At 40.6% G+C, this 21,910-nt stretch overlaps 1 protein-coding gene across 4 annotated transcripts in view; it reads left to right on the top strand.

The window, feature by feature from the left end:
* Positions 1–21,910, top strand: part of MUSK (muscle associated receptor tyrosine kinase) — a 59,596-nt gene that overhangs the window by 18,629 nt on the left and 19,057 nt on the right. For all 4 annotated transcript variants that reach the window (XM_042454662.1, XM_042454661.1, XM_042454659.1 and 1 more), the window contains 3 exons: positions 4,756–4,880; positions 13,804–13,963; positions 15,710–15,716. In XM_042454662.1, coding sequence (XP_042310596.1) covers positions 4,756–4,880; positions 13,804–13,963; positions 15,710–15,716 — 292 coding nt within the window. The remainder of the gene's footprint in view (positions 1–4,755; positions 4,881–13,803; positions 13,964–15,709; positions 15,717–21,910) is intronic.

Raw genomic sequence — 21,910 nt, 5'->3', positions numbered from 1 at the left:
AAAACAAAAATCAGCCAACACAATACCAACTGACATGACAAATGTCACCTGTAATTTGGCCTTTGCTGGACTCCATCCAGTGTAGAACAAAAGACAAAACATATGTTGAAAATACTATATATGGGCACAAACACTGGTACCTGTGTGACCAGCATGTGCTGAAAGCTAAACATTGCCCCTGCATGCTCCTTAGGCTTGCCTCTTAGCCCTCAAGGGGGGCATGTGTGAAGCTCTGAGAACACAAAGCACCAGCCCAGCATCCTAGCCATTTTCACAGAATGCATTGCATTAGAATAATGACAACCACCACCAACTGACGCAGGAAACAATGTAACTATTATGAAAACAATGGCGAAATAATAAATTAAATAGTATTACAAAACTGAGTAAATTAAAGACACAGTATCTCAAGCAAAGGGGAAAATATGTAAGACCTTATAAGTGAATGCAAAGTTGCGTATCAGATTTCCTATCACATCCTTCTCACTGGGTACTATATTGTCTGGGGGACAGATCACCGGGAAACAGCAGCCTGCCGGCACCTGTTTTTTCTCCACAGAGATGGTGCAGCCCCCAAATGGTGTGCCATCACTGTGGAGCAAAAAGAACCCAATATTTCCAGGTTCTTTCTGTGGTGCCGCAGTGAAGTCACAAGTGTGCCATTGGTGCACTCGCAATGTAAGCCCCATGTGGCGCCATGTGGACACCGCATGGCGCTTATGTCACAATGGTGGTGCCCGTGTACATGAGGCGACGCCATTGTAACGCAGCCACTACGTACTAGGGTTAGGGACCGTGCAGTTGCCGCGTAGTCCCTAAACCTAGTATCGGTGCTGGTACGCCGCTTATTGGCGGTGTGTACTTCGCCAGTGTCTTTCTTTCTTGGACACTTTCCTGAAACTGGTAGCAAATTGCTTGTGAACTGACACTGGTCTCTGGATGACCACTTTGAATGTCCCTGTCTTAGAAGATACATTATTTCACATTTACTGTTCTCAAAAGAATATGCAAGAACATGTATATCTATCTTCCTAGCTTGAGATATAGAATTACCTGTAGACAAGGGGAGAGCAAAGTACTTCTCCCATTCATTATCATTCAATCTTTTTTTAAATATGAAGACACTTACAAGCACAATGTGTACTTGATGTTCAGTGTAGCTTACCCCCAAGTAAGTGTGTATAGGGTAGATGGCACACAGCCCTTGTTATTTCTAGGAGAGCTCAACTACAATAGTAGTCTTAATATTTTAAAACATATACAAGGTAGCTTTGTTGGCCAAATAGCAAAGTACAATATGATCCAAAATCCACAAAACAGTAATATCTTTATGGGACCAACCAAAATGCACATTATATCCTTTGGCTAACTAATACTGTTAATTCGCTTGTTTACTGGAAGACCTTGTTGGAAGAATAGAAGGGAATACTCACAGTTCTGGACAGAATGTGGTAACAGCAGGAAAGGCTTGTGTTATTGCCTGGGGCCAAGTCAGTTGTTATACTTCTTAAGTTTGGATGCTGCTTGGTATACAAAGGGTTTTTAAAAAAGAAATATTGGTTAGTTGTCAACATCAATATGGAATGTTCTTTTCTATATTCCAATGGATGGTCAGCTTTTACCCTTGTGACCTCTTTTACATCTATATGTGGACGTCCCACCCCATCCCACCCCACTTGATATACTGTATGAATAAAAAAATTGTTTACTTATTTTCATTTGCACATTCATGCATATTTATATTTTAGGGGATAATATTGTTTAAATTAGAACAATTTTATTGAAATAAATTCAATATTTAAAGTTTACACATACTGTCTCACACCCAGTCACATTCACATACACTAATGCTCACAGCTATGTCATGCTCTTTCATTCTTTCTTTCTTTCTTTCTTTCTTTCACTCACTCACTCACTCACTCACTCACACACATACTCACTTACTCTCTCACTCAGACGATCACACAGAAGTATTAATTCTCTTGTGTATAAACAAATATACAGAAGTGCATATGCAAGTATAATAAAAAGATGAAGAGTGTGTTTTTTTGTGGGTTTTTCAGGCTATGTGGCCATGTTCTAGAAAATTTTCTTCCTGACATTTCACCAGCATCTGTGGCTGGCATCTTCAGAGAATGCTTTGCCTGAAAAAACACCCAACTTTTTCCAGGCAAAGCAATCTCTGAAGATACCAGCCACAGATGCTAGTACATGGCCACATAGCCCGAAAAACCCACAAAAAACTATGGATGCCGGCCATGAAAGCCTTCGACTTCACATGAAGAGGGTGATTATGTGTGTGAGAGAGACAATTTTAAGTATAATATATCTGAGGGATAGAGAGTCAGAAAAAGAGCATTACTCAGTGTGTGAGAGAAAGTTACTCATGTGCCAAGGGACATAGCAAGGATGTGTGAGAGAGTTAATGTATATATGTGTGTGTGTGTGTGTGTGTGTGTATGCAAAAAATGTTTGGGAAGTAGTGGGGGAGGGATCAGGGCCTCCAACTCTTTTCCCCCCCTTGAGCAAGTTTCAGCCCCCTGTGAGGGTTCTGCTCCATAGTTTGAGAACCACTGGGGTAGAGTGAGGCCATAGAATCATAAGTTGAACAAGACTACAAGGGCCATGCAGTCCAACCCCTGTCATGCAGGAACTTACAATCAAAGCACTCCCAACAGATGGCCATCCAGCCTCTCTTTGTTCCTTTATTGAATTTCCTGTGGAATGGTCTTCTTTAGACTAATCTGCAGTCCAGCGTTGTGGGTAACAAAAGGTCTGAGACAGATTCCTATTGGTCTCTATCTGCAGGATCGTCCTCTCTCTCTCTCTCTCTCTCTCTCTCTCTCTGCCATGGGGCCAGTATCCAAATCTTGTGCTCCTTTCCTACAGATGTTGGTCTGCCCCCTTGTTGTCCTGCTGGTAGGCTTCCCCTCTGCCCCTTTTGTTGGGCTTTCAAGAACAGGATGTTTTTAAAAGAAAAGGCTTTTAACAGGATCATTTACTGCTTTTGGTTGCACTTTTTAAAACTGCAAATTTTTTTGGTTGTTTATGCTTTCAGTATCCATATGCTTCATTTCTGTTGAATATCTATGTCCTCCTTTTCTGAAGATACCCAAAGAAGATACAACAAGAAAGCAAAAATTCAATTCTCTAGAATACCTTAGCAAACAGCAGCTATACAGGAAACAGTGCATGAAGGGGTTTGGGTCTGTATGAATCTCTAGATACAGTTTCTCAAATGTATCATCCCATACTACCGGTGGATCTACTTCTAATGGTGTCATTGCCATCAGAAGCACAAGGCTTTTGAGGGCAAGTTTGCCAATTCCTCACATTCCAGGCTATATACATCATTAGAGAGAGTAGAGGCAGGGTTGTCAAATCTCGGGGTGCTGGTGGGTGTCACAGGGGGAGTGTTGTGTTTCTACACATGGAAAAACAAATCTCAGGTCAAGCAGTTTGATTTGATTTTGTAGTTTGATTTTTTAGCCAAAGGCACAGAACAGACCATCCAAAAAGGACGGTCTCCCAGCATCTAGTTTTGGTCCGCAGGGAAGCTGCAGCCTTCAGACCATGGGACTTCCCCGTGAACCAAAAAGAACCCACAAAAAGCGGGTTCTTCTTGCGACACCATTACGACGCTGCAGTGCCCCAATGGCGCACTCCGACGTTGTAATGGCACCGTTATGTGTGGAAGCTATGCGTCCGGCATGTCATAGTGGCAGTGCCTGTCTTTACAGGGTACCACCATTTTGACACCCTCGTCATGTGTCTAGATGTAGATCTCACTGAGTTTGGTGGGATTTACTCCAATAGAAATTGGCATAGGATTACAACTATTATTATTACTTTATGATAACAATAATCTTATTCTTATCTGTAGAATATATTATTATTTTTATATTATTAATCAGAAAATATTACAGTGTGATTAGTATGTTGGTGTGTAATGTGAATCTTTACAGATATTCAGGATGTTTTCTTGAATTTTGTTCAGGCCAGTAACACCTGCTGCAGAACATTTTACAAATAAAGCGGTACAGAGAACTAAACAGAAGGAACTTTATTTGAACACTGCCATCTTTACAAATGAGGCTGCAAAGCAAGTGGCCAGGGTTTATTTGTCTTTACTTGCTGTTCTCTGGGACTGTTTCTTTCACTACAATTGCTTGAGGAGCACTTTTGCTCTCTACTTCAAATACAAAAACAGCAAAAAGTCTTGGGTACCTTAAAGACTTAATGTATGTATTATGGCACAAGCTTTCAAGGATTAGAGTCCATTTCCTCAGATACATCAAATTCATTCTATGCACTTAGGAGCTGATGTGGCCTACCTTTAAATTTATACATGTGAGCAAGAACTCCTTGCGTGCATAGGGCAAGGTCTAGCACTGGCATGAAAAGAACTTCCTTAATCATTTCCTAGGGAAGGTAATTTGAACACATCTTATCCTTGCATGCACTTGTCTTTGGGGACTTGCTGTGTATATAGAAGTGAGTCATTGTATTGCAGAAGTTTTATATAGATACACCGGATAGAAAAAGTTTGTACTGCATTTAAATTTTTTAAAACCCTTCAATCATTAAAACTATTACTGTCTTAATGCAGCAGTAGTCTGACACTGCTTTACCAGTCATGGCTCTATCCAGTTCATCTGTTAAATCGACTTTCAAAAGTAATCATTGTGATGTTTGACTAATGGCTTATCTTTACCATTAATTATTTTACAAATCTATGTGTCTTCCTCCCTGCAGTTTTTGCTCGAATCCTGAAAGCTCCTGAATCCTACAATGTCAGCTTTGGCTCCGTGGTGACGCTGCAGTGTGCAGCAACAGGCATTCCAACTCCAACTGTGACATGGCTTGAAAATGGAAAAGCTGTAAGTGTTCCTGCAGTTTCTATGATCTGGTGATAGGAGCATGTCTGATGTTCATGAGGGCTGCTGTCAGTTGGGCACTGTAACCTGCCCATTGTGGCTGATTCAGGTTGGTCAAAGGGGGATGAGGGCACAGTTCCAAGGAATAGTATACACACCCATTACTTGAAACAGTAGCGTCACTAGGGGGTATGGAATGCAGCAGGTAACACCCCTGAAGGGAGGTGTGGAGAAAGACAGGCAGAATAGAACTTTCAGGGCAATCAGTGGGAGCCTAGAAAAAGGTGAGGGCTGCTCCCAGGAGTGGGTATTAAAGGAGGAGGAGCCAGCCAGTGAGAAGAGAGTGTGTCAATATCTGTTGAGGCAAGAGGTTGTTTTAAAAATGTCTCAAGGAGCAGTTAAGTTTTAGGAGTTCAATCTGGTTGGAATTCAGGCCCAGTACACACAGGCGCTTTATGGCATGGCGGTGGCAATATTAGGGTTTGAGAGTGTGCGGCATGCTTCCAAAACCTAATACGTACGGGCGCTGGCATCATGGCGGCCTCTCATTCATACAGGGGCTGCCATGATGCTGCCACCTTACAGCAACCAGATGTTGCTGGCAGGAACTGGCATCATGGTGGCACCCCTTCCTGCTTCTAGCATTGCAAAAAAGAAGCTGCTCTAGGCGTCTCTTTTTTTGCGGCATGTGTATGCTGCAGCATGGGGATGCTGCAGCACAGACATGGGGCTTACAGGGATGGTAAGGAGCCTCCCGTCTGTACTGCCTCTTAGTCTCCAAGATGAGAAGAGGAACTTTAGTAGGGACAGGAGAAGTCCAGCACTAAAGTGTGTGTTAGTATCCTGTGGGATTTACAGCTAGGAAGGCTGTGGAATTAAGCTGCCTGAGGAGTGGATGAATAAAAAGGGAGCTGAGCTGAGGAAGCTAAGCTATAGTTTCTGTTGGTGTAACAAAGAATCTGAAGAGTTAACAGCTAAAGAAGCTGGGCATAGGTTCTGTGTGAACCAAGACAGGAAAGAAGCATAAAGTAATACCATTTATAACTACTGAAGTAATTCATATACTGTAACACAAGCTTGAGCTACATCCTTTAAGAAAGATACAGTAATAAGCATTTAATGTAAATCAAGTTCTTTGCTTTATATTCAGCAAAAAGTGACCTGAAGTGTTTTTATAGATAACATCATACACGCAACCAAGTATGTATTAGAACACGACCAGAAGTAATAAGAACATCTAATAGCAGAAACACTTAGGTTAACAGAGAGACTCAGGATGAGAGTCTGAGGGAGATCTAGATTCGAGTCTCCTCGTAACAGGGGCTGACACCACAGAAGGGGTGACACCCAGTGAGCACCCCCCAACTCTCTGCCACATGCCATGGCATGCGGCAGGGAGAGAGAGGACCCTGCATCCCCTGTCCCTACCCCATGTGACTTTACTCATGCCTTTAGCCTACATCTGACCTTCTGATCCCATGGACCAGAATACTCTGAGAACAGCCCAAAGTATTCTGGCTTTGGAGCTGGCCTAACATCTCCTCTTTATCTGGTGCTCTCCATTGTGATGTTGTGTGGTAGTTCGCACACACATCCCATGCATAGATCACATGGCTGAGCATATCATTCTGACATCAGAACAAACAACTCACCGTTGAAGTGGTAGTGCCAGGTAGCGCAGTGTGACATGTTGTAAGTACCCTCCTGGCATTGCAATGGGGTATTCTGGATTTTTAAAACATCAAAATTAAAACATTTTAAGGGGGGATAGAGAGCAGCTTCAGTGCTGTTCAGATGTTGTCTGGACAGTTTGCATTGGACCCAGAGATTAGGGCCTGTGTTGTTCAGACTTGTCACCATGGGAATTGGGAGGGTGGGGTGGACATTTTATTTGGCCTGTGCAGACAGGACCCCCATTAGTATCAGTATTGTTCTTTAGGAGCTGTAGAACCAACCAGAGATACAGTGAACTTTGGGCTGAATTGCTTTCCAGCAGTGAACTTGACAGGATCCATAACGTGGAAGGGCAAAGCTTGGCAATTAAGCATGAAAAGTCAATATCCTTTACTTTTTGAAATCTAGACTGGTTTAGGCCTTAGAGGAGTGTGTTACATTTGGACTGTTTCTGTTTGCAGAGCTTTTATATCCACAGTTCATTCCTTTTACCTTAGCTATGTTTGGTTTGGACTGTCAGCTCTTTGGCATTCATGCCTGCAAGGCAAAAATCAGCTGCTACCTCTCCAAGTCCAAATCATGGCACATAGAATTTTCTTCCCTGAGTGCTTGTCTTACTTCTCAACCAGGAAGGATGAATATTTGAAGAATGAATCAGGACGTTGGCTGATTAGTTGGGTTTCTAAAGGATTTGACCAGCCTTCCCCCAGCTGGGTGTGTCTCAGAGTACTCCTGCCATCATCATTGGCATTGGCCATGTTAGCTGATGCTGATGGGAATTGTAGTTCAAAATATCGGGACAGGTACATATTGTGGAAGGCTGGGTTAAACAATATCATGAAATATGAGTCCATAGATGGCTCTGAGACATAAATAGTATTGTTCCAGAGGAACTTGCACAAGATAAAGAGGGAATCTTTAACTGCCTTCGAGTAAGTACATTTCCCACCCTTGTTTTGAGACAGCTCTGACAGTGAAAGTGGTATCTAACTAGTATTAACTTGTAGCCTAGATAAATCTTTGGTCTTTTCTTGGTAAAAAAAACAAAACTAAAATGGATTTTTAATCATTAAAAAGAAAACGTCTTTGACAGCAAGTCATAGCATTTGAGTGTCCAAGAAATAATAACTTAACAGTGGCTCACATTTCACATAGAAAAGCTAACTGTCAGCTTAGCAGGGCTAAAAAATGCAATTACTTGTAATGCTCACAATGCTTTTGGCAGCAACTTTCTATTACTTTCCATAATGTAAACAGCAGACTGCAATGCTTAAGTGTCTTTCAAGCTGGTTTCAAGTTAACCGTACCAAGGGATTGTTTCACCTTAAGAGGTCTTGGCAAAAGATTGCCCGTATACTGAAGTTATTTCCAATCCTTCCTTAGTTTTTTTCCTGTCCCTGTGAGCACTATCCATGAACGTGGCAAGGAAAGTATTATTTACTGTGTGGTCCAGGCTGAGAATGAACAAGTCTGACTCACTCTTCAAGTTCTCAATTTCCTTTCCAACATTTTCAGCTAGAGCAGAACACTGCACACAAAATCCATTGATGATACAGTCCCTTTAAGATTCCAGTTCAGCAAGAGGAGTGGAAACCAGCCGGAACATGGCAACATGAAGGTTAAGACATCAACTTTGCTAGAGGCCAGGGGAGTCAGAACATCTGAATAGCTGCATTATTATTACAGTATTTTATTCCACATAGTTAAGTGGCATATAAAAGAGCTGGGAAATCTCTGTTTGACTTTTAAAAACAATAACATTAAAACAAGTCTCTAGTCCTTATGTAGTCTGGAAAAATACATTGGCTAAATTTCAGCAGCTGCAGCACAGCAGAATAGGACATTTTATATTTAGATGGCAAGGCATTGCTCACTTTTAATACCCCTTTCCTTACAGATTTTTTTAGAAATAAAAATATTTTTATTTATGTTTTATTTATTTATGTTCAAAGGGTTTTCAGTTACATACAGTAATATTCCAGTATAATAAAAGCAGGAAAATTAAAATAAAACAGGAGGAAATATAACCGCATCAGTCCTAAATTTCTATAAAAGCTGACCAAATGCTCATTTGTAAATTTCATCTATACACCATTACTTCAAATGTTGCATTTGTTAATTTCCAAGAAACATGTAAATTCAAAAGAACATGCACATCCCTGAATATCAAGGAACTTTCCAATTAGCAAATTTAATCATGCGATTACTTTCTCCCAAAATGTAGCTGCTATGGGACAACTCCAAAACAGAAAGCATTACATCTCCAACATTTGCTGATTTAGAAAATCCTTTCTTGACTAGACATTGTGGAGACCACTATATTTGAAAGAGCAATTTCTGCTGTATTAAGTGTAGGTGGAGATTTACTGTCATATTAGTTATAGATGTTAAAACTGATGGCCAGGGATTAGTCAGAGCTGGGTAATCCAATTCTCTATTTCATTCTTACCGTAAACCTTGCATGTCAATACTGTATATAAATATACGAAACGTCAGAAATAGACTCTTCCAGAACATGGCCACATAGCCCGAAAAACCCACAAAGAAACTATATTCATAAAATATATGAATTGTTGGCTTGGACACTTGGTTGGCCTCAGTTAATGCCTCTAATGCTAAGGGAACCTCAGATGCACTTAAAGCTGCAATCTGGATTGTAGCAAATGTTTCAGTTGTAGATACTGACATTTGGCAGACAGGTGTAGTTTAAACTGTCCTTGCATAACTGTAAAAGGCAAAAACTCATAAACAACGCCAAGTATCTGATTTAAGGCAACAATTCCATTATTGGCCCACACCTTCTATAAAAATGGTTCCTTACCAATTTCCAAATCTAGGTTTTCCCATAAAGTCAATTTGGGATGAGCACATGATCAAATTGCAACTGAACAGACAATATTTGCTGCACAGTTCTAACTGCTGAAATTGTTGGCAAAACAGTGTCTTTAAATAAAAAAAGAGAGAGAGAGAACCAAGTACTGTCCATTTAAATAGAGATGCCAGAAATTAAGCATCCAAGGCTGACCATGGCGGATTACTTACTTTTAAGCGGATATGTCCAAAAATTAATACAAGATAACAGATATGCCCATTGGAATATAAAAAGATCTGGAAGGCCATACCCTCCCTTTTTGATTGTTATTTCCATTCTTTTCATTACAATTCTAGGAGGAGATCACCTCTCTGCCCAATCTCCTAAACAATACATTTAATGTGAAGTTGAAGGCTTTCATGGCCGGCAACCATAGTTTTTTGTGGGTTTTTCGGGCTATGTGACCATGTTGTAGAAGAGTTTATTCTGGACGTTTCACCAGGATCTTCAGAGAAATATATTTAATTTTTGAAAATTCTTTGAAGATACCAGTAGTGGCATTCCACACACAACATAAACAATTTTGAGTATAATATTCATTTTAATCACATTTACCTTACCCCACAGACTCAGCTTTAAGCCCACCCATTTCTCTCAATCCTATGTAATAGCTTTTATCAGCTACAATTAATCTTCTGAGATAAGTCCCTAGGGATAGAAAATATATCACTACTCCATGTCACAATCATCCCTCATACCCACTATATAGACCTTCTTTAAAAAGAAAATCATTGGGATTGGGAATCTTACTTTTGTTTGACTTTTTAGTAAACCTTACATACTGTTAGGTGCCTTTTCCTGCTTTTTTCAAAGTCTTTTTACACTCACCTGGCACCCATTTTCCTCTCTATCTTCTAACCATTGGGAAGTCATTTCAATATTGTTGGCAAAGGAGGATTATAAGGAGGACTTGGAGAAAGATGATGGAAAATGGACTGGAACAGCGTTTCTCAAATAGTGGGGCGGGCCCCCCAAGGGGGGGGCGCGAGGCTCCGTAAAGGGGGGCGCTAGACTCTGTTATGCAGAGCTGTACTTATAACAGTTTTATAGACAAATGATACTATTTACAGTCGCGCGGGGGGCGCGAAATGTTTTCTTCTTCCTGGGGGGGGGGAAGGCATGACAGAAAATACTTGAGAAGCACTGGACTGGAGGAAGGTGAAGCTGGTGAAAGAAAAAGTTGTCCCTGCATACATTTTAAAAGACGCCTTCAAGTGGTCTCTAGAAAGTTCAAATGCCTTTGTGCAAGCCATTCCTGACTTTTTATTTCACATGTGCCTACTGTTAACATTAAATGAAAAAAAAATGCTAAACTGTTCTTTACTTTTTGTGCTGCAAAAGCCTATCCCTGTTCTTTCCATGTTATTTCTATCTCTGATACCAAATTTCCTATTAAAGAAGTAATGCCCAGAAACACATCTTCTTTATTAACTGAAGTATACCTATACTAAGTGCATTTATAATCACCGTTCAGTGGGAATGAACTGGAAAATGTGGTCCAAATGTTTTAATATTCCAAAATTGTTTTCAGTAAGGAATTTTAGTTGGTGGTTTCACAATCTGGAATCTTTTGATGAAAAAATACACATTTTCTCTGCCGAAAGTACACAGCTTGTGTCACTGCAGAGAAATCTACAGATGTCATATGGAAAATAAAGCAAAGGAGTTTAAGCATCAGATTATATTAAATCTGCTGCATTAGCTCAGACATGGCAGCACCTGGATGAACTCAAAGAAATCTGAGTTCGTGCCCTGAGGAAATTGCTTCTGCAAACCAGCAAGAATAATTTCTGCATGCTAAATCCAAGGAAGTGATTTCTGAAGAACGAAACCATTTGATTAAATGCTTTACTCTGAACAAAGAGAAATGTTTAAACAGTAATGGGAAACTCAGTTTGGTCACTGTGAATTGACACAAGCACTTTTTCATGTGACCACCTCTGGTTTGTTTTATACATTAGCACCGACAAGTTTATTAATGTAGGGATTGTGCCTTTCCAATTAAAGTAGAATAAGGGACTCAAAGTGCTGGTTATCAATCAGACCTTCATGTTAATTATTAGCAATATGTTATGCATAGAAATATTTTGGAGCTCACATATCATGGTGGAAGGAATGAGTCCCATATTACTATACCAGTAAAATATGCATTCTGGGTAAACATCCTGAGTAAAGTTTAAATTATTAGGTCTAACCTCACTGGCTCTATTGCCTCTCCTTGTTTTAAAAAATGGTGAGATTTTCAAGTAGACTGGCTATTTCTAAGTAGAAAAAGTGGCAGTCTGCATTGCTACAAAGTGGTGCAAGCTGAAACTTGCTTAACAGTCATTCTCGCTCTGTCTGAATTATAGTTCCATAAAAAGGCTTAGGGAAATGTCCAACAGCAAATGCTCAGTAACCTACAGTTCCCAGGATACTTTAACTAGGGGGGCATAACTGTTAACAGTTAACCTTGTAACTATTGTTTTTATGGGTATGTAATTCTTCAATGGTTTCCTTCTCAAAGAATGTAATGAGTAATTTAGCAATTTTCTTCCTCCTATGAGAAAACCTTCAAAAACTGCACTTCTTCTAAGGTCTATTTACAGTTTGTAACTTATTCTAGGCAAAATGCACACATGGTTCCTTTGCACACAAAAAAACCCCAACATCATTTTTGTACAGAAAATGCAATTAAAATAAAAATTATCATTTTTCTGCACATAGAATGCCATTTTCTACAGAAAACAACAACATGATTCCAGAGTTCTTCCCATCAGGATTTTGTGAACAATTTTAAATATCTTTTCCATCCCTATGTTGTGTGGCTTCCAAGTTGCTTTTGATTTATTGTGATCTTGAACTGAACTTGTTGCAAGGTTTTCTTGGCAAGGGATGTTGCCATTGCTTTCCTCTGGGGCTGAGAGATTTTGACTTTCTCAAGGTCACCCATTGGGTTTCCATGGCCAAGCAGGGATTTGAACTCCAGTCTCCCAGAGACCTATTCCAGTACTTAAACCACGATACCACAATTAATCTGGAATAAAACTGAAAATGAGTAGGATATAGTAACCTACCTCGCAGAGTATTTGGATATCAAAAACTCCCCTAAAGTGAGTGTAACCTAGATTTTTTGAGAGAAAAGAAGGGATATAAAATTTAATGAATTAAAAAAACAAATGTGTGTCTGTAGTGCCGAAGAACCGCTGATACACTCTTTTTATGTATAAAGTATTTTTCAAGACTTAATTGTATCACGTCTCAAAACAACCCCTTCAGTAGTCCTTAATATTTCCATTTTAAGTATGAGGAAATGGAGTCTAGATAGTGGTTTGCTTAAGGCCTCCAAATCAGTTATGCCTATTAACTGCTAAGCACTCTGGCGGAGAAACCCCTGTCCTCAGTTGATATTCTGGATAATCTTGTATGGCTATTTTAGGATATTTTACTACTTGAGATACAGCAGGAAGTGTAAGGTACGTAGTACCTAAAGGCCATCAAATTATTTTGGCACTTGAGGGAGAAAAATCTACAAACACATCCCTCATAGTAAAAATACAATATGAATAAATTAAATTACTAACTATTTTCTGGCCTTTCATGCCAACAAAAATCTGAAGTGGCTTCTTCACTGGTCCTGGTTCTCAACTTCTCTGTTTAGACTAGTCCTTTACTGTTTAGTCAGATGTTAAACCTGCAGAGCTTGGAAGCAATTAATTACTTAGCAATTAATTAGAGCTAGTTATTTCTAATTAGTCAATGCAGGCTTAACTACATACATTGCAACTGTCACTAATAAGAATAACCTTAATTATTTTATGGTGTATCTTTAAGTTATTTTTACAGTTACAGAGGTGTAGCCTTATTAAATGATAGAAGAGGAATATGACATAACTTGGCATGGTGGCTTGTGATGCACCTTATGCTGTATCCTCATGCTGGTTTTATTCATATTATTTTGACTGTCCCAAAACTGGCATTTTGCTTGTTTATTTTGGCTTTCAGAATTGCAGCATAAAAGAGACAGGTGTGATAATGTCCCAAGAGGAAGCCTTCCCCTGATACTTTAAAGTTCTGGCAGGTTCATATGAGGAGATAATGGTCTTTCAGATAGTCTGGACTGGTTTTGCAATGATGTTTTGTGGTGATGGGAAATAAAAGGGATGAAAGTAAATTTTGTTTCACAGGTTAGCAGCTTGCAGCATTCATGCTCTTTCAAAAAGTAAATAAAAGGTAAGACTTTTGTTATATATGAAAATGGGAAATAACAAGTTACCTTTAAGATTGTCACTCTAATGTCAACTAACTTCATTGACAACTTGGTACAAGAACTGCAGCTAATTACTTTCTAAAAGTAATATTTCAAAGCTGTGTTCATTCCTGTTGTTGGTTTGCTTTTAGGTCTCAGCAGGGTCCATCGTAGAAACAGTAAAAGACAGAGCAATTGATTCTAGGCTCCAGGTGTATGTCACGCGTCCTGGTTTGTTCACTTGCATAGCCACCAACAAGCACAGCGAGACTTATGGCACTGCAAAAGCTGCCGCCACAATCAACGTGTCAGGTATGTGTTCGGAAAAGAGGTTGCTGGTAGAGGATTAAATGACATTTTAACTCCAGCCTGGAATCTTCCTCTCTCATGCAGAGACATTCTCAAAGGGTTTGGCTTCCTTGTAATTTACAGTGGGATAAATTTGATCTAGGAGTGCACCTTGTTCTGGCTATTTCTTCCTACGTTATTACACTTCAGAGGTTGGCACAGCTATAATTTCTGACATATTTTCTGACATCCTGATTACAGTGTCCCAAAAGCACTCTGTAAATTCACCCAGAAGCAGGAAGTGGCTCTGATGGAGCACTATATTAATATCACCAAATAGCCCTGTGGAAATAGTTCAGTGAGCCATGCACATATTGAGTATTACTTACCAGCAAGGAGGGGGCAGCGCGTTGATCTCAAAGGGACACATATAGAATGCCAAAGGTTCAGAAAATATACCTGTACTCTCCAGTGAGGATGTGAAAATATTTACGAACTTTCTTGCCTTTGACAGGATCTCACTGAAAGAACTATCAGCTGGTGTGCATTTCTTTTTGTTCTGGTCTGATGGACAAATGGCTAGTGTTTTCCAAATCCCTGCCCCTTTTGCTTTGTGTTCTTTTCCTTTTCTTTTGTTTTGGTTGTTTTGGGGGGTATTTTGTTTTGTTTTTCCACAAATGTTGCATTTTGCACAAAAAGAAACCCTGTTAGTGAATTTTTGCAAAAAAACGTCCAAAGTGTGGAAATCATTGAAAAAGGCTCCCCACCCCCAGGGCAAAGATTTCAAACTATTATTACTCTCTGGGACCAGTATTTACAACACAATGAGACTGGAAAAATGATTGCACAATTACTTTGGTTTTGATTTTTCTGGCTGTGTTAACTTCCTGAAAGGTTGTGGTGACTTGTAGTCTTTCTGTACTGGCAGGAAGGTACTTTAATGAAATCCCTTAGTAAACTGAATGTATGTATGTGAATCTAGGGGAGATCACTTTGCAATGCAAAAATTATCTTCCTGAATTATGTACTTTCATATGTCATACCTTTAAGCCCTTTACAAATGTATCCCATTTATTATAACTTATTCCATTCAAAAGAGAGAAAGCTAATTTTGTATTATTTGATTTCTTCATCAGCCACTCCTTTGGAGAGCAGACAATACAGTCCACTTACTGATTTTCTTGAGGTCTAATCCCCCCCAGTCCACTAGGAGCTACACAGGCCATCATCATCTGTTGTGGAAGAAACAACAAAGCTCATTTCTTTCCTCCGCTTTAAATTTAAAAAGGCGGGGGGGGGGCCAACTATTGGCCCCCATGTCAGTTGGATGGTAAATATTCTCAGAGTTTTAGTTCTAACTTACAGGGCTAATTTTAAATGAGCAATCTAAGGTGCTGAAATCAATCTGGAAAATAGGTCCAGCACTTTGGATAGCCCCTTTACAGATGGGACTAAACGCTAGGGCAGATTCACTGATACAGGAACCATCAATCACCACTCAGTGTGTATACCTTGTTTCCTAGGCTGATAGTGTTCCTAGAAGCTTTGCAGATTCGCTATTTTGACTGGAAGCATAGTGTGCCATTCACTCACCCTTGCCCCAGAAACATCAAAGGGGAAAAGCTATATAAATCCCCTACACTTTTGTTGAATTCCTAAAGATTAAATATGCTTTGAGTGTCACAGAAACAGCAGTAACCGTTCTCACTTCTCTCTTTCCTTCTTCACTCCCCATACTTATTTTGATGGATGGTGTGGCTGTGCCCTTAGAATGGAGGTAAGAATAATCTTTGAATGGGTATTATTGAGACTGTGCAATTTGTGTTTGAGAACAAATTTGTGCGGAATCATTTGGTAAGCTGGTTCTGTATATTTCTCAGCTAAGGCTGAAATCGCATGTTATGGCTGCTGGTAAATACATTATTATTATTATTATTATTATTATTATTATTATTATTATTATGTTTATTTATATCCCACCTTCCTCCCAGTACAGGGACACAAGGCGGCTTACAGATCTTATACAGTCCAAGTTAAAACACTATAAAACACGCAAAATACAGATTTAAAAAACAATTCAAACAATTTAAAAAATTACATTATTGAAATTTAAAGTTTAAAACTCTTTAAAACAAAAACAAAACAGCATTCATGTCAGTGAAAGTCTAGCGGCATAAAAACGTCTTTACCTGTTGCTAGAAGGACATCAGGGATGGAGCCATCCTGGCCTACCTAGGAAGGGAGTTCCAGAGCTTGGGAGCAGCCACTGAAAAGACCCTTTCTCTTGTTCCCACCAAACACACCTGAGAGGGTAGTGGGACAGAGAGCAGGGCCTTCTCCCCATGACCTCAATATTCTTGGGGGCTCGTACAGGGAGATACAGTCATTCAAATAGCCTGGACCCAAGCCATATTGGGTTTTATAGGTCAAAACCAGCACTTTGAATTGTGCCCGAAAACAGACTGGCTGCCAATGGAGCTGTTGCAACAAGGGAGTTGTATGCTCCCTGTAACCAGCTCCAGGTAACAGTCTAGCTGCAGCTCTTTGGAAGTTTCTGAGCACTTTTCAAAGGCAGCCCCACATAGAACACATTGCAGTAATCCAAATGGGATGTAACCAAGGCATGTACCACCGTGGCCAGGTCTGATTTCTTCAGGAACAGGCACATGAGTTTTAGCTGTACAAAAGCACTCCTGGCCACCACTGATATCTGGGCTTCCAGGCTCAGCACTGAATCCCGAAGTACTCCCAAACTACGAATCTGGGTTTTCAGGGGAAGTGTAACCCATCTAACACAGGCTGAATCCCCATTCCTGGATCTGTCTTTTGACTGACCAGGAACACCTCTGTCCTGTCTGGATTAAGCTTCAATTTGTTTGCCCTCATCCAGCCCATTACAGCAGCCAGACACTGGTTTAGGACAGAAACAGCTTCCTTGAAATTAGGTGGAAAGTGATAGAACTGGGTATCATCAGCATACAGGTGACACCTTACTCCAAAACTCCAGATGACCTCTCCCCAGCAGTTTCATATAGATGTTAAAAAGCATAGGGGATAGCACTGAGCTGTAAGGAACCCCACAGGCCAGAGTCAAGGAGATGAACAGATATCCCCCAACATCACCTTCTGAGAGCACCCCTCCAGGAAAGAGCAGAGCCACTGTAGAACAGAGAGGTGGCTCAGAAGGTTACCATGGTTGATGGTATCGAAAGCTGCTGAAAGGTCCAGCAAAACCAACAGGGACACACTCCCCCTGTCCAGTTGTCTGCGTAGGTCATCCACCAAGGTGACCATAGCTGTTTCTGTCCCATAACCAGGCCTAAAACCAGACTGACATGGATTTAGATAATCCATCTCATCCAAGAACGCCTGGAGTTGGGAAGCCACCACTCTCTCCAGCACCTTGCCCAAAAATGGAAGATTGGAGACTGGCTTACAATTATCTAGTAAAGTAGGATCCGGGGAAGGTTTTTTCAAAAGAGGTCTTACCACAGCCTCTTTTAGGTGTATTGGGACCCTGCCTTGCTGTAAAGAGGCATTAATCACTTCCCTTACCCACTCTACCAATCCTCCTCTGGCCTGTTTAATAAGCCAGGAAGAGCAGAAGTCTGGTATATATGTAGTGGTTCTCACCTCTCCAAGGACCCTGTCCACATCATCAGTCTACACAAATTGAAAGGTATCCAGCAATAGTGGACAAGTAGGAGCCAAGGTTACATCCACTGGCACTGTATTAACTCTGGCATCTAAGTCACTTTCTGCTTTCTGTCCCCTAGTAATATGTATAGTCAGCACTATGCAGTACCATCATGTTGTACGAGTTTTACCTTCTTTGCAAACAGCACCAGTGCAATGGAAAATTGTGCTGTATGCCTGAATTGACTCAGGAATTTGGGAAAGCGCTAGGGTCTTGACAACACTTGGCAGAATAAAAAGCAAAACAAAAACACCCAACTTACCAAGTGGCTCCATTCACACTGCAAGGAGTTTTATATTTTAATATTCACCCATTGCCTTACCGTTTATCTTTGCAATGTCCTTCTGAGTGTCTGAAACCAACAGCGTTCAAGGAGAATAGTCTTGGTTTAGTTTCAACTGTCTAATTAAAAAATTAATAAACTGCAAGCCACCCTGAGAGCCTTTGTGGCTGAAGAGCAGGGTATAAATACTCCAAATAAATACATATAAATAAGCATGTTTTGTTGTAGAATCCAAGTGCCATACATATTTCTTCCAGAGTCTAGTCAAATGGATTTGCTTAAGCTAAAAAGCTACTCTTCCCAGTTCTTTGTGCAGCAGAGTCACAAGCAGTCCTTGGGAATAATGCGTGACAAAATCAATACATCTTTGGGAAGTATTATCAAGCTTGCAAAGTGGAAGAGGCCAGACAGATGGTGTGTGTGTGTGTGGTGGTGGTGGTGGTGGTGGGTCACAGGAAAGGAGCTGTCTTGAAGAGGAGACAAAAAGAGGCTTATGTCATCTATGTCCTCTTCTATTAAAACAACTGTCTGAAACATAGCTGTGTGATCTGTTTGACAGTAACTTTGATGATGGTGCTGTCTGGTAGCTTTCATATCAGTGGGATAGTGAATCTATTTTGGGTTTTAACCTGAACTTTAAAGGAACTATTCAGTGTGCTGAACCTTATTCCCAAAATGGGTTCAGCACTTTGAATAATTCCTGTAAAGTCTGAACCCAGAGTAGATTAACCACCCCACTGAGATGGAAGCCACTGGACGCCACCAGGGGTTGGAATGGAGTCAATAGTGAAATCTCATTGTTCTTAAATGAGGCTGCTGACACCATATAGATATGAAGCAGTTTGATACCACTTTAACTGCCATGACTCAATGCTATGGAATTCTGGAATTTGTTGTTTGTGAGACATTCAGCATTCCCTGTCAGAGAGCTCTGGTGCCCCACCAAACTACAAATGTGTTAGCACTGAGTTATCGCAGTTAAAACTGCTTTATTTCTGGAGGGTGGCAGCAAAACGAAGACAAGAACGTTCTCCCCTGTTCAGACATTCGTAATTTGTGCAGCATATTTATAGACAAAACTCATCTTTCTTTCCTTTGTGAACTGCATGTGTGTGTGCGTGCGTACGTGCATGCACACACGCACGCACGCACGCGCACACACACATACACATAGAGCACAGTTTCATCTGTACCTGGAAGGGAAATTGCCTGAGGATCACCTAAAGTATTTTCCTGCAAGACCTTGGACTGAATCTGAAAAGAGTGAACATGTTTCCAGCGCCTACCCCAGCAGAAACCCAACAGGCTGCAACTGAAGACCACTATTCAGTTGTCTTGGTGTCAGCCAAAAGAGACAATCTGTGCTGGATCTTTCACCCTTTGGTGTATTCAGTTTTTGTGCTAGCTAACTTAAACTCATTTCTCTATCCCACCCTCAAATAAGCAGTACAAAAGTCATTAGACTGAACCCTGTGCCTAATCTTCTGAACCATGTAATTTGATTAGTTGAACTAGGCTGGATTCATTCCATTAACCAGACTTTGGGGAGTTTCTTTTTGAGCATGTCCAATAATTTAATCCAATAGAAAAGATTCCAACTTCTGCTGGCAATATGCCAATTTCAGCCTCCAGAAAAACTCAAGACTTGCTGTTTCTAGGAGCCCTGGTGTGGTTGTGAAGATTTTATATAAAAACAGGAATGAGCAATGTGCAACTTGCTTCTCCATCATTTAAAGGAAGTTGTGTCTATGTGGTGGTTGCTGTGCTGTGAGAGATTGGCACATTTTAAATAATTTTCACATTCCTGGACCTTTCTCAGGAAAGTTTTTAGGGAAAAAAATCATTTGCAGCCCCTGAATTTTGCTTTATGTGTAGAGATATGTTGCATAACTGCAAAACAAAATATTGCCATTATGACAAAATATGGAAAATATTTCTTTTTGGCACATATGAAATTTCTATAAACACCCAACCAGGCAAAACCCTAAAAAATGCACATTCCTCTGTGTGTGTGTGTGTGAGAGAGAGAGAGAGAGAGAGAGAGAGAGAGAGAGAGAGAGAGAATCAAAAGTATATATTTACATCCCTAGTGGTGACTGCTCAGCTTTGCAGTTTGAAGCACTAATGCTAGAATCTGCCTGGTGCCTTTATTGTTGTATGCCTACAAATCATTTCCAAATTATGGCAACCCTAAGGTAATCCTATCATGGGGTTTTCTTGGCAAGTTTCTCCAGAGGGTATTTGCCATTGTGTTCCTCTCAGACAGAGAGAGTATGACTTGGCCAAAATCGCATGCACATAAGTTCCCCTATGGAAGCACTTCAGCTTTTTTTTTGTCTAATACTCAATGTCTGAATTTAGGTCAAGGCTGTGGAATCAGAGTTACATACTGCTGCACATAGAATCATAGAGTTGGAAGAGACCACAAGTGCCATCTGGTCCAACTCCTTGCCATGCAGGAAATCACAATCAAGGCATTATTATTATTATTAATTATTATTATTAAACTTTATTTCTAAAGCGCTGTAATTATACACAGATGGCCATCCAGCCTCTGTTTAAAGCCCCCTAAGGACGGAGACTCCACTACACTCCGAGGAAGACTGTTCCACTGTCGGAAAACCCTTACTGTCAGGAAGTTCCTCTTAATGTTGAGGTGGAATCTCTTTTCCTGTAGCTTGCATCCATTGCTCCGGGTCCTAGTCTCTGGAGCAGCAGAAAACAAGCTTGCTCCTGCCTCAATATGATATCCCTTCAAATATTTAAACAGGGCCATCATATCACCTCTTAACCTTCTCTTCTCCAGGCTAAACACCCCCAGCTCCCTAAGTCCTTCCTCATAGGACATGGTTTCCAGACCCTTCACCATTTTGGTTGCCCTCCTTTGGACATGCTCGTTTTTCAACATCCTTTTTAAATTGTGGTGCCCAGAACTGGACACAATATTCCAGGTGGGGCCTGACCAGAGCAGAATAGAGTGGAACTATTACTTCCCTTGATCTAAACACTATACTTTTATTGATGCAGCCTAAAATTGCATTGGCCTTTTTAGCTGCTGTATCACACTGTTGACTCATGTTCAACTTGTGGTCTACTTGAACTAGATCCCTTTCACATGTAGTTTAATTCAGCAGGTGCCCCCCATCCTATATCTGTATGTATTCTCAAATGATGCATGTTTACCTATCCCTGCTGAAAATGATGGCAGTCTTCACTTGTACATTTGAATGTGCAACTGGTTGTGCAAAATTGCCATTCAACACAAGTGTCACTTAACATACAACACTGTGTCTACTTCCAGAACTGGGTGTAGTTATCGACTTCTACCAGGGTTATTTCAGTACCAACCACTGACACACATTACTGCTGTAACATAAAGTTTATTGATGGCAAGTGATGCAGCAGGTGATACAGAACAGAGAAGCATTTCAGCCCATTCACTAATGTCTTCCATCACCCCTCATAGCCAATGGTAAAATTGCCCTCCTCAACAAACACTAACCAGACTTACTCCTTCGGCCAACAATCAAATTCCTATCTTTGGACATGTAGAACATTTGGGATAGGATGACTGCAGGCCAGGATGAGACAAATGGAAGATGGGCTCCCAAACAGTAATATAGTGCTGAAGCAAACAAAGAAAATCAAAGTGTGCCCATCTTCCCCCTAACAGCAATGAGAACTGTAGTGCAATGCAAGTAGGTAGGCTCCTTTTCAGAGACAGGCCAGGCCACAGTAAGACTATGGGACCTGTGTGCAGGATATAGCTGGATCTTTATGGTCAACCATCAGCAGTTGCTCAGAGTTCTGAAGCAGTGAGAGACCATCCTCAATACCAGATGGTGTAGTTGGGGGAGAGAAGTGTTGTTTCAGTCCTTTTCCTAGTCTGGGAGTATTAATCCTAATCTGATAGGCTTTAGGCATTTAACTTGGTAGGTTGCCACTGCACATCATTTCCCCTATGTTGATCATGCTCATTGGATTTAGTAAA

Source organism: Sceloporus undulatus, chromosome 2, assembly GCF_019175285.1.
Source record: "Sceloporus undulatus isolate JIND9_A2432 ecotype Alabama chromosome 2, SceUnd_v1.1, whole genome shotgun sequence".
Lineage (NCBI taxonomy): Eukaryota > Metazoa > Chordata > Lepidosauria > Squamata > Phrynosomatidae > Sceloporus > Sceloporus undulatus.
This window is presented reverse-complemented; position numbering and strand designations above follow the sequence as displayed.